Below are 14565 nucleotides of genomic sequence, written 5' to 3'. Positions count from 1 at the left end.
TCCAGACTGTGTGTGGGCAAGCTTACGGTGCTAAATAGTACAGCATGCTCGGAGTCATCTGCCAGAGGTCCATGATAATAATGACTGGAACTGCAATACTCCTGGGCATCCTCTACTATTTTGCAGATCCAGTATTGATTGCCATAGGGCAGAGTAAAGAAATCTCTGCTGCTGGAGGTTGCATTCGTGTGTCCTCAGATACAAAAATGTTGCTTAACAAAGAGTTTGACCTTCTATCAAGGGAGCTCAAAGTTGTATCCACGATTCCAGAGCGTTCTTATGCTGGTTCTATTCTAAAGAATGTTGTGTTTGGAATCTTTGACGACGAAGGGAATCTTGATTCCAAAATGGATGGTTTCCAGCATACGTTGACAGTTGATTTGTATACTCTGAGTTCTGTTCAATACAAATTCAGTCAGGGAAAGTGTACGGTGCCCAAAATTATGCTTCCAGAAGACATTAGACTGTTGCAATTTAAAGCTTTCCATTCCTGGCATACCGAGCTCTTTGTGCATATTAAGGTTGATATTCTTCCAAATCCACGGCTGGAGATTGTTAGTGTTCTGGATCAAACTTTCAATGATGGAGCAATCTGTCATGCTTACGATGAGAGCACAGCAAGTCAATCACAAATAAGTAATCAAACTATGGTGAATGAAGTTAGATTGTACATTGAGACTTTTATGAGTGAGATGACGAAATGGGAGAATGATTTGAAGCAACTTGGGACCAAAGTTAAAAAGCGTGAGGATGAATTGAGGAAATTAGAAACCAATTTAAGTGAAGTGAATAGTTCTCTGAGTGACTTGGAAAGAGAGCTCAACAAATGTACCTTTTCTTCAAAAAGTGATGGGAAGGAAAATTCAAATCCATATTCACACAGTGTTGAAGATACTTTAGAAGAAATCAATAGACAGGGAATCACTGCAGCTTCCCTCTGGCTTCACTTAAGTAGGGTGAATGTTCAATCAAGAAAACTCCCTATCATACAGGACGTGGTTGGAGTTGTTGCCTTGTTAGGGAAAGTAGAGGATGATGCCATCAGTCGAGTACTATCTGAGTATGTGGGAAAGGAGAATATGCTCGCAATTGTCTGCAAGTTTCATGGAGAGAGGGAAAAACTGGTGATTTTTTTGAGACTAAGACTATGTTATGAGTCTTCGCGGTGCACATAGGCCGTGCGGCGCATTGGGCGCTCCTCCACAGTGCATTTTTGCACTGACGCAGCGCACTCACCCAGCGCGGCGCACTGGGAGTGTGCGCCACACAGAGCCCCAAGGACGAAAAATCATCTGGAAAATACTACATGGCTGCTCGAGTCTACAACAACGCACCAGGAATTCCATTCAACAATCCCACCACGACAGCAACACTACATTACAAGTCCCATGACGAAGATACCACTTCTTCCAATTCGAATTCCTTCCATATCATGACGAAGATACCACTTCTTCCAATTCGAATTCCTTCCCTACCATACCATGGTGTTTTTACGACCACAACAAACAAATGTTCATCCGGGAACTGATCATCTACTACCACTGTATCATCTGTTCTTGGCACTTGGGAGAGGAAGTCTGCCACAAGGTTTTCCTTCCCTGGTCGATCCCTTATAGTTATGTCAAATTCCTGCAAAAGTAGTAACCAATGAGTCACTCTTCCATTTGTATTTGGTTTGTTGGCTAAATATTTAACGGCAGAGTGATCAGTATACAAAAATACAGGATATCCAGTTATATAGTGTATAAATTTGTTTATAGCATAAATAACAACTAGAAACTCCTTTCCGTTACTATATAATTCAACTTAGCAAGGGTAAGGCTTTTGCTGATGTAATATATAGCGTAAGATTTCTTGTCTTCTTCTTGGCCAAGAATAGCTCCAATGGTTGTATTTGATGCATCTGATGAAATCTAGAAAGGTATATCCCAATTTGGGCCTCGTAATATTAGTGTTGTCGATACTAACCGTTTCAGATCTGTGAAGGCAGTGTCACATTTATCATTCCATATAAAATCAACATTTCCTGTCAAGGCATATAAAGGTGCAACAATTTGTGAAAAGTTCTTTATAAATCTACGATAATATCCAGAAAATCCCAAAAAACTACGTACCTTTGTTTGAGTGCAGGAAGTAGCTAATAAGAGGATTCCCTGTATCTTTGATGGATCTACCTGAATTCTAGCTGCTGAAATGGAATGACCCAGAATCAGGCCTTCTGTCATCATTATATGACACTTCTCATGACTTAAGCATAGCCTTGTAGCAATACACCGTTCTAGGACTTTCTCCAGTGTTTGTAATGCCTGATCAAAGTCATTCCCATAGGGTGTGAAATCGTCCATGTATACCTCCACTCCTTCATTTATCAAGTCTGCAAAAATACTGAGTATGGCTCTTTGGAATGTAGCAAGTGCATTGCACAATCCGAAAGGCAATACCCTGTAAGCGAATGTTCCCCAGGGGCAGGTGAAAGTAGTTTTATCCTGGTCTTTAGGGGCAATTTCAATTTGTTTGTAGCCACTGAAGCCATCCAGAAAAGAGAAGAATTTCTTTCCTTCCAGTATATCAAGGACCTGATGGATAAATGGAAGGGGAAAATGGTCTTTTTGCATCGCTTTTATGAGTTCTCTATAGTCAACGCATATCCGCCATTTTCCATTATTTTTAGGGACAAATATTAATGGAGAAACCCATTCACTGTCAGGCAATACCCTGTAAGCGAATGTTCCCCAGGGGCAGGTGAAAGTAGTTTTATCCTGATCTTCAGGGGCAATTTCAATTTGTTTGTAGCCACTGAAGCCATCCAAGAGAGAGAAGAATTTCTTTCCTGCCAGTGTATCAAGGACCTGATGGATAAATGGAAGGGGAAAATGGTATTTTTGCATCGCTTTTATGAGTTCTCTGTAGTCAACGCATATCCGCCATTTTCCATTATTTTTAGCGACAAATACTAATGGAGAAACCCATTCACTGTCAGATATAGGATAAATAAAATTCACATCTAATAGTTTTTGAAGCTCTTCTTTCACAATATCCTTTAGATTAGGATTTAATCTACGTTGTGGTTGTCGAATGGGCCTTGTATCTTTTTCAGTGTAGATGTGGTGCATGCATAATTGAGGGTCAATCCCTTTCATGTCTGGGTAGTCCCATGCAAAAGCCCCTTTCTATTTCCTAAGGACTTGGATAAGTTTTTGTTGCTAGTCATTACTCACATTACGGTTAATGTTCAGGATTTTCCCTTGCTCAATTTCAATAGGCTTGCTATTATAGACAGTGGTTGTTGGTATCGGTTGGTCATTGATGTCTCTCAAGGAATCTTCTTCAATCTCATTGTCAGGGACTGCCTCAATCATGTGACATCTCAAATTTAGACACTGCAGCAGGGTGATTGATAAAGGTGTTAATGGCATCATCTTCTATTTGATTTTTGAATTCAAGCGCATCTGCCACAATCAGCGATGAACAAATATTTTCTTTTAAATATGTTGTTGGTTGTTTCCGAGTTTTTACAATGGTCAGGCTTCGCTGAGCAGGAGGGTATAAAGCTAGATTCTTAATAGCATTTCCTCTGGTTATGGTCATACTGCCTGTTCGGCAGCCTATATAAGCATCAGCTGTTGCTAGCCAAGGCCTTCCCAGTATTAAGGGATGTCCATATAGTCGATTTCTGGGGTTGATAATAAAAAAATATTCCAGATATTCCCAAGAGTCCACAGAAACCATCACATCTTGTAATGTTCCTTATAGCTTAGCGACTGAACAGTCCACAAGTTCCAGCAAGGTAGTGGTTGGTTCTAAGGTTGTGATGCCAAGCACTCCGCAAGTTTCTGCCCCTAACTCAACTAAAGCATTGGGAAAAGAGTGGCCATTTATTTGGACTGTGACAATGGGATTCCCCGGGTCTTCGTATTTTACAGGTGTCTCTTTGCCTAGTAATAAATCAGACAAAGTTCCAACGACATGGACAGTTGGTGTTATTTTTGTTTTCCTCACAGACTTCTTTGCACACAACTCTTTAATGGTTTTAGCATATATTAGAATATCTTGAATGGCCTGGAGGAGGGGTATTTTTATACAGAGATTTTTTAGTTCACCCAGAAGATCAAAGTCAGGATATTCAATTGGTTGAGGTATTATCAATCTTTCTAGGAACGAGGGAGAAGTAATTATGATTTGTTTGGGATCTTTCTACCTGACTGTATCTTCTCCCTGTTTTGTTTGCTGGTTATCTACAGTCGAAGGCTTATTCAGATGCGTTTCTTTAACTTCAGGTTGCAGATTTTTGTCCTCATTTAGAGCAATTACGCGTCCAGATCTTAACTTAAGTTCATTACATTCTCTCGACTCAACTTCAGGGTCCAAACTGGATCGGTCTGTTGTTAGGATTCGAATGTGGTTGAGCTGGGAGTTGTGACCGTATATTAGGTTGACGATTTTGTTGCAATGTGTAAGGCGTTGGTAAGGTTGGTTGAGGCAGAGAAACTGTTCCCATAGGCTGGTTTGCGAATCATTGCCAGTTCTGATTTTGTGAGGTAGAAGGAGATCATTGAGAGGAATACAGGGTGTTCTGCCATAATGGTGGAGCGTAAGAGGAATTTGGCCAATTATTGTTTGGATTTGATTGGTTGGGCCATGGGGGCATAGAAAATGCTTAAGGTGGCCAAGTAGAGAAAGGTGGCTGGTTCTGCCATGCTGCCCCTGAATACTGCTGAGAATTAAATTGCGAAGAAGGAAAGAACGAAGATGGTTCTATAGGCATTCCTGTCGGACGTGCTTTCCATTGACGGCACTAGTTCAACAGATATAATGGTTCCACTGCCTCTTATGCTTCCTTGAAAATTGATTTTAATCCAAGAAGCGATGGACAACTTTCTGTAGCATGATCCTTAGTGCAAGTGGCACATGTTTGTATCATATCTAACGAACATTCTCTATGATTATGTTTCTTTCTGCAACATGGACAAAAAATAGCCAGATTTTGTTCTGCATCGCCCTACTTTTGTTTGGCTTGCATTATATCCAATTTTGTCGTCAAGGTTCCCAAGACATCAGTCTTGAAATCTTCCAGCAGATTACCGATTTCAACTCGTGTAATGCTTCCTCCTGAGGCTCTGCTGTCTCTAGTGATCGCATCACGTCCGATTGGTTTCAGCCTTGTACTACCTCTGGAGCACCTGATGCACAATTATATAATATCGTCATAATCCTCTTGATAAATATCACCCTTCCCCATTAAATTCAGTGTTTCTACCCATTGGTCTTTCATACCTTTGATCATCGTAGTTTTAAGAACTTCAGGAGGAAAATTTTCATAAGGAGATCTTTGCAGATTATATTGAAAATGTTCTACATATTCTTCAAGAGTCTCGTTAGTCTTAGCTACCATTTGAAAGATTTCATCCTTCAGTTCTCTAGTTCGAAAATAATCTTGGTATTTGTTTAGAAAGGTTGTTTTCATTTGGTCCTAGTCAGTAATGGTACCTCCACCAAGCCCCATAAACCAACGCAAAGTTGCTCCCTTCAAAGTAGAGGGGAACAGTTTCAGCTTCTAAGGTTGGTAGTGTAATCATATCCCCTACATAAAACATCAAATTCAAAAAGGAATGCATCAGGATCCTCTAAAGTTAGCCCATGAAAGGTAGGAATATTCTATAATGGAATAGCTTTCATGGGAGCATTGATAGTTGTATCAACAATAGGGTATTGTAATGTAGAGGTCTGAGGCTGTTGTTGATTATGAGCCATTTGCTAAAAAATGTGCCAATATCCTTCAGGGATTTCCGGAGCTGGAGATTTGTTCCTAGGGTTGAGAAGAGACTTTTAGAATGATTTTAAGAACACTACCTTGGTTAGGAATATTGGGTGTCCTATTTTCAACCACTTCAGGAGATTTGCGTTCTGATAATTTAATCTTTTCAGTACTACCTGTTTCTCCTTCTCCTTCACGAAGATTGCAAGAATTCCCTTCTTGTAAAGGGCTAGGCAGTAAATTTTCAGTGTTCAGAAAACTTCGTTCAGACCCTTCAGTCTTGTTGTGAATCTCAGCGTCAGCTACAAATGGTGATCCTACGGTCTGAAGCGCTACAGTAGGATTTTTTTGTCAAAATGGTTCGAGGTCCTACTGATGACTGAGACTCAGCTTTTCTTATGATTTCGTCAATGAAGGTTGATCGCCCAAGGGTCAACGATCCCATAGATTTTTTCAGATCTGGGCGGAGGAATTATATCTTTTTTCTACTCTTTTCTTATTAGTCATTCATACAGAAATACAAACATTTATTTCTACTTCAATTCCTACGCAATTTCGCTGAAAATAGAGCAAAGGATCAAGCACTTTACTTGGTCGTACGTAGGTTCTTAGCTTCCATTTTTAGTACCCAATTCTTTCATAGCAAACAAACATCAAACATTTATTTCTACTACAATTCCTATGCAATTTTGCTGAAAAAGCGGGCAAAAGAGCAAGCACTTTACTTGCTCGTATGCAGGTTCTTACCTTCCGGTTTTAATACCCAATCCTTTCACAGCAAACAAATATCAAACATATATCACCTTTTGGGAAATAGAAACACTCTCCCCGGCAATGACACCAAAATGTTGGGCGCATATAAGATGTCATTTAGAACTCCTAAATGCCTCACATTAATTATCAACCTGTGTAAGTCTTTTTGTTTCAAGAGTGTACACAGTATGTGCAAGTGATGGAAATCGTTGTATCTACAAAAAGTAATGCTTTAAGATAACTTATTGATTTCAATACAAGAGTAAACGGATCAAACCATAAACTACCAAACTTGTAACTTCAAAGAGATTAAACCATTCAAGCATCAAAACTCAATCTTCATCAAAACTCTCTAATTGCAATTACAAGCCATAACCACATCAACCGAGTTCACTGTAGCAGTAACAAAGCTCTTTCAGCTGAATAAAAACTTCTGCATAACAGTAATACCCCTGATCTAACCAATAATACTCTAGCTCTCAATTAACAGAAAATAACTCTTATCTAATAATTGAATCAATTTACGACATAAATAAATTAAACCAATCAACAATAATAAGAAATAATGCGCGAAATGCACAAACTCAACACCAGTGATTTATATATCAAGTAGATCAATCGTAAAACTATAAAACAAAGCAATTAGACTTGTAGTAAAAAGGTAAAAATATATCACAAGTAAAAGCAGTGAAATCCACCAGTGACCGGGCCCAAGCCGCCAGTGATTACTGCCTAGATACTCAGAGTATCGCGAGCAAACAGAAACACAAATTATATATTACTCATCAAAATGCTCACCTGGGACGCATTAAGAGGCATATCCCATGTCTTTCGCAATCTAAATTGCTAGGATCAAGTGCTAAAGATCCCTCTCCGTGGAATCGTCAGATGATTAGTTGGTTGAAGTTATGCTTGTTAATTTTGGCTTAATTTTGGTTGTATATGTCAAGTAACATTTATGATTTTAGTGTTATGCTTACTAATTGGTTTCCAGACTATGAACCTTTTAGGGCTTGGTTAAATAGAATCAAACTATTTATGTTTTGGATGGCTTATAATGTGATTCAGTGACTAACAGATCTGGTTTTCCACTCGGCAAGTTGAGGCCACTAAACGACTTATATATTTGTAACTTGTATGTTTATAGATGAATGAATGAAAGGTACTGCTAAGCTTACAAAAAAAATATTTATATGAATTTTGTATATAAAAGAAGTAATTGCAGCGTGAAAAAAATTATTATTAGTGTGTGGTTTTTACATCTTAATGCGAAAGAGATAAATTGATTCATTGTTTAAGATAAATTTGATAAGTGTCCTTTATATGTATATCTTTATTTTATCTACATATATATGGAAAAAAAATATTTGAGAAAGAATTATATTTCAATATCACATATATGTATAAATATGTAAAATGTATTGGAAGTAAAAAAAATATAATAGGTTCCTTTGTGGACTCTAGTGTTTAATATAGAGATTATGCCTAGCATATTTAAAAACATATTAATAACCAAAAAAATATTGAAATACAATATTTCTATATTTACCTTAAATAATATATATATATATATATATATATATATATATATATATTTCAATTGCATGATACTCAAAAAATTTCTATGTTTAATAAAGAGAATTCAATGCATGTTTTGTAATAAGAAGAATATGTATTAAAATATAGTTTACATTTGATATGAGCCCCATACACACACATATATAAAGAAGCAAAGTTATCAAAGTCAAAATTTCTTTTTAAAATGTAAAATTTTAAAAAATGTTTACAATTTAAAGAATTTGGTCCCTCTCTACACATGATCAATCTGTAATTAAATCTATGGGAGCACTGTAGCGGCTAACTATTATGTGGAACAATATATTTAATACGAATTTTTTTATTACGTTTTGAATATTGATAACAAAACTAAAATTTTTATATTGATTGTAAATTTAGACTACTTAATATTTATAACCAATAGAAAAGATTTTAAATAAAATCAAATATATCATATTATAATATGGTATTATATTTATAACAAATAAAAAAAGTTATGGCAGAAAATAAATTATTATAAAAATAATTATAAATTTTGATGATGCTTTATATGAATAAAAATAATATTTTATAATTTTATAATTCGTATTCTCTCTTAAAATTTATTTAGGAATATAAAAAATAACCATTCCCGTCGAAAAAACAAACTAAAATTTATCATTGGATCAAAATCATAAATCAAGCTAAATTTTTTATATTGATTGTAAATTTAGACAACCCAATATATATAACCAATAAAAAAGTTATTTAATAAAATCAAATATATCATATTATAATATGGTATCATATTATAACAAATATTTATAACTAATAAAAAAATTATTTAATAAAATCAAATATATCATACTAATATGGTATCATATTATAACAAATAAAAAAAAGTTATTCTAGAAAAATAAATTATTATAAAAATAATTATAAATTTTGATAATATTTCATATGAATAAAAATAATATTTTATAAATGGTATTCTTTCTTAAAATTTATTTAGAAATATAAAAATAATCATTCCGGCCCAAAAAACAAACTAAAATTTATCATTGGATCAAAATCATAAATCACGTAACTTTTCTATATAAAAATTTATCACTAAGTCAAACTCATATGTCAGTGAACTTCACTTCTAAAAATATGACGAACGAGAAATATTACTAAATCACCAAACACTAGAGCTTTAATATAATCGTGAACTGCCCCTCAAGTGTTAGGGGCATACAGTCCCAGGAAAAGCCTTTTCCAGATATTATATTCACAGCGTCTGTCATGGTGTCCATTCTATAACCCTTTGCAGGTGTTTGGTAAACATGGTCGCGTCGTCCAAGCAGATGGCAGAGAGCAAAAGCCCTATGAAAGTGCTGCTCCTCGGAAACACTGTAGTGGAAAAAAACAACTTGCTTTCGCGATTTGTCGAGGATAAATTTTCCGGAGGTCGGAGACCCACGATGAGAGAATCACTATACAATGGTTTATTTGTGAAGGAGGTCATGGCGAAAATAGGACTAGAGGTCTAGGACTCCACTGAACAAGAAAATTATGTGAGCGTGGCTCCCTCGCAATACCATGGAGTTGATGCAGCGACCGTCATGTATGACATTACAAACATCAATTCGTTTGCGAGTCCAAAATAATTGATAAATGAAGTGAAGGAACGTACGAATCCCAAGCCCCTCATAATTCTCGTGGGGAATAAGAGCGACTTGGAATTAAAAAGAATGATGTCCCAATTCCATTCTGAAGCTTATGCCTGTGAAAATGGTGTGTTGTTCAATGAAACTTCTGCTAATATGGGTTACAATGTTAAAGAGATTTTCTATCAAGTTGCCAGATGGGTGAAGATGAATGAATTAATGTCCACGCCCAAAGATAAAGTGGTGAAACATGTGGAAAACAGACAGAAGCGTTTTTTTCCTATTTGTGCTTTTAGATTTTCAACCATTTTCAGAACCAATAATTCAATGTAATGGCATGTTCGATATATAATAACGTTTTTTTTGTTGTACTGGGAAGAGATTCAATCCTTAGGTGTTAATTAATGTTTTTTGTTTTTGAAAAAAATAACTTAAAATGAAATATACACTTACAGTTAAGCTTAACTCATACCAATTTCATTTCGATATATGGGTATGAAAATGCATCTAATAATGTGTGAATGTAAGTTAGACTCTATATTTGTCCCCCTAGTAGGTAGATTAATTAGTAATGGAAGTGATATAAAATGTAGATCAATTGAATATGGAAGCGAACATGAAAGTGATGAAATTGATATGAAATGTGTAAAATAAAAGATCTAAGATTAGTTTTTCATGTAAAAAAAAGTTCGATTTTACTTTTAGTTTTTTTATTATTATTTTTTTGCATAGTTAAATATAACTGTAATTGGTAAATTAGTTAATTAACAACAAAAAAAACAATTATATTAATATTAATATTATTAGTCGTATTAATATTAAGTGTTATGTTATTGTAGGGTATATGGTATATATTAGATGATGATTTAAGTATACTTTTAGAGTATTTCTTGCAGTGTTTACTCTATACATTAGAGCTTAGTTTAAACATACCAAGTTTATATAAATTCTGGCATGCTTTTAAGAAAATCTTGAAGTTTTTTTTGAAAATCCAAGTTACAGTAAAAAATATTTCTTACAGTGTTACATTAGAGCTTAGTTTAAACAGACCAAGTTTATAGAAATTATACATTGAACATACCATTACATTGAATTATTGGTTCTGAAAATGGTTGAAAATTTAGAAGCACAAATAGGAAAAAAACGCTTCTATCTGTTCTCAACGTGTTTCACCACTCTACCTTTAGGTGTGGACATTAATTCACTCATCTTTAACCAGTATTGGCAGAAGTTTCATTGAACAACACGTCATTTTCATAGGCATAAACTTCTTAGTGGAACCAAGACACCGTTCTCTTTAATTCCAAGTCCATCTTATTCCCAACTAGAATTATGAGAGGCCTGGGATTCATACGTTCCTTCACTTCATCGACCAATTCCTTTGCGCTCACAAACGAATCGATGTTTGTAATGTCATACACGACGATGGCTGCATCGACTCCATGGTACTACGAAGGAGTCACTCTCTCATAATTTTCTTGTCCAGTAGAGTCTCAGACCTCTAGTCATATCTTCGTCATGGTCTCCTTCACAAATAAACCACTATGTAGTGATTTTCCCATCATGGGTTTCCGACTTCCAGAAAATTTATCCTCGATGAACCACAAAAGTAAGCTAGTTTTACCCACTGCAGTGTCTCCGATGAGCAACACCTTCGCAGGGCTTTTGCTCTCTGCTCTCTACATGGACGACGTGGTCATGTTTACTAAACACCCGCAAAGGGTCATAGAATGAGCAGCCATGACACCCACTGGAAATATAATACCTAGAAAATGCGTTTTCTAGAACTGTATGTTCGTAACGCTCAAGGGACAGTTTATAATTTTGCTTAAACCCTAACGTCCGGTGATTTAATGGTGTTTTCGTTCATCATAGTTTTATCAAGTAAAGTTTACTAACACATGAGTTGAATTTGATGGTAAATCTTTATATAAAAAAGTTGTATGATTTATGATTTTGATTTAAATTTTGCAGATAGTTTGTTTTTTTTAAAATGGGTTATTTTTAAAATCTTAAATAAATTTTAGGTAAGAACACTAATTATAAAATTGAAAATTACATTATTTTTATCCATATGGAATATAATCAAAATCTACACTCTTATTTTTATTTTATTTTTACAATAAAAATTTTACCTTATTATAATATATTTGATTTTATCTTATTAAATAACCTTTTTTTACTTGTTATAAATATAATACCATATCATGATATATTTTATTTTATTTTATTAAATATTTTATTTATTTGATTTTATTTTGTTAAATATTTTATTTATTGGTTATAAATATAATGTTTTAACCTTATTATAATATATTTGATTTTATGTTATCGAATAACTTCTTTTTATTTGTTATAAATATGATATATTTTATTTTATTTTATTAAATATTTGATTTATTTGTTATAAATATGATACTATAATATAATATGATATAATATATTTTATTTTATTATTTTATTTATTTATTTATTTGTTATAAATATGAAGTATATTCTAAATTTACTATCAATATAAAAATTTTAACTTTAACGTCCATATACAAAATAGAATAAAAAATTCCATGTTAAATACAACAAAAAAATCTCATATGAAATACAACAATTTAAATACACTTGCTCAACATATAAGTTGTTTCTGATAACATTTAGTCTATAAGGTGCTCCCGTGGATGAAATTACCGTGGCTTCCATGTCTCAAGCTGGGTTATTTTTTTAAAGGAAAAATATTAGTGGGAGAGAGGTTTGTGCAAGTGTTATTTAAGTAATAAGTAAATAATTAAAGTAGATAGATTTTAATTATAAATTTAATTAAATAATTAAAGTATATCTAATCATTTAAATGGCAAATATTTTTAAAAAAAAATTATTTTAAGAAGGTATTTTTTATATGTGTATGGAGCATACCAAATGTAAATTGTATATCTAGACAATTCTTCTTATTACCAAAAATGCATTGAATTCTCTATATTAAACATAAAAAAACCCCTTTAAATAGTATGCAATTAAAATATTTTAGTTATCAAAAATATTTTATTTTTGTTTGTTATGTTATTTAAGTTATAAGTAAATAATTGAAATACATAGATTTTAATTATAAATTTAATTAAATAATTAAAGTATATCTAATTCTTTAAATATTTTATTTTTGTTTGTTATGTTATTTAAGTTATAAGTAAATAATTGAAATACATAGATTTTAATTATAAATTTAATTAAATAATTAAAGTATATCTAATTCTTTAAATGGTAAATATTTCTAAAAATTTTATATTTTAAAAAGGTATTTTTTATATATGTGTATGGAGCATACCAAATGTAAATTGTATATCCATATCCAGACAATTCCTCTTATTACCAAAGATGCATTGAATTCTCTATATTAAACATTGAATTCTCTATATTAAACATAAAAAAATATTTTAGTTATCAAAAATATTTTATTTTTAATTGTTATATATATATATATATAATATTAAAGTATTTTATTTAATGTAAATAGGGAGAAAAGAAAAAATAAAAAATAAAAAAATATTTGATTATTAATATGTTTTTAAAGATGTAGGCATCATTTCTATATTAAACACTAGAGTCTACCAAAACACCTATTATATTATAATAATTTTCAATACTTTTTACATCTAAATAAATATTTATATATTAAAATGAATATTTTCTCGAATATTTTTTGGAGCATACCAAATGTAAATTGTATATCCATATCCAGACAATTCCTCTTATTACCAAAGATGCATTGAATTCTCTATATTAAACATTGAATTCTCTATATTAAACATAAAAAAATATTTTAGTTATCAAAAATATTTTATTTTTAATTGTTATATATATATATATATAATATTAAAGTATTTTATTTAATGTAAATAGGGAGAAAAGAAAAAATAAAAAATAAAAATAAAAAATAAAAAAATATTTGATTATTAATATGTTTTTAAAGATGTAGGCATCATTTCTATATTAAACACTAGAGTCTACCAAAACACCTATTATATTATAATAATTTTCAATACTTTTTACATCTAAATAAATATTTATATATTAAAATGAATATTTTCTCGAATATTTTTTATGACACTTATCATTTCTATATTGAAATATGAATAAATTTATCTCTTTCTCATTCATATTAAGATGTAAAAAACACTTACTAATAATATTTTTTTTAAGTCCAATTAAACTATTTTTTTTATGAATAACATTGAAATAATTTGATGTTATTAACATAGTTTTCAATTAAAAACAATTTAAATCTCCAATAAATTTAACTTTTAACTTTTACTTTTTAGTTCAGCATATTATATATAAATTTTATTTCCAAATTTATATGTACATTAGCTTAATTAAAAAACTTTAACAAATTTGTTCTCAAAAAAATATGCGAATATTTCATTTTGCAGATAATTTTAAGCATTGAAAGTTCCTTCGGTTTGTTCTACTTAATTGATTGTAACATAGTGATGATTACCTTTTGTACTATATGTGGTTTAGTTAGCTTGAACACAAAAGAGAAAATGTGAAGTATTGTATATATATTTGTGTGTATAGTGGTTTTATATTTTGCCTGTTCTTTTTTGGTTGGCTTTAAACCAATTTGCATGACTATGTGAGTATAAAGTGTTGGAGTTGCCTATAATGCGACATTTTGGAGATTCCGGTGACAGAATCCGACGGAAGAAATTGAGATTAAATCTTGATTTGTTGCCGTTAAAATGGTTTTTTAACTGCATATTTGGATTTAGCGCCCTGAAAAACCCCTGGGACGCTTTGATTGTGCAGAAACTAGCGATCAAACTTGCGATTCCAATAAATTGCTGCCGGATTTTGACCGGAAAAATCTACCGGAAAGGCTTC

General features: G+C 32.3%; 1 protein-coding gene and 1 long non-coding RNA gene across 4 annotated transcripts in view; one reads left to right on the top strand and one right to left on the bottom strand.

Annotated features, from left to right (window-relative positions):
* The window catches only part of LOC149260328 (uncharacterized), a 184325-nt gene that overhangs the window by 118898 nt on the left and 50862 nt on the right, over positions 1-14565 (bottom strand). The gene's annotated exons all lie outside the window — the stretch shown is intronic.
* LOC149260329 (structural maintenance of chromosomes flexible hinge domain-containing protein GMI1-like) lies at positions 81-1175 on the top strand. Its single transcript, XM_089434048.1, has one exon. The coding sequence runs from the start codon at positions 81-83 to the stop codon at positions 1173-1175; it is 1095 nt and encodes a 364-aa protein (XP_089290174.1).

The sequence above is a fragment of the Pinus tabuliformis genome, chromosome 6 (assembly GCF_031772625.1).
Source record: "Pinus tabuliformis cultivar Carrire ecotype Pingquan chromosome 6, CPIR1, whole genome shotgun sequence".
Classification (NCBI taxonomy): Eukaryota; Viridiplantae; Streptophyta; class Pinopsida; order Pinales; family Pinaceae; genus Pinus; species Pinus tabuliformis.
This window is presented reverse-complemented; position numbering and strand designations above follow the sequence as displayed.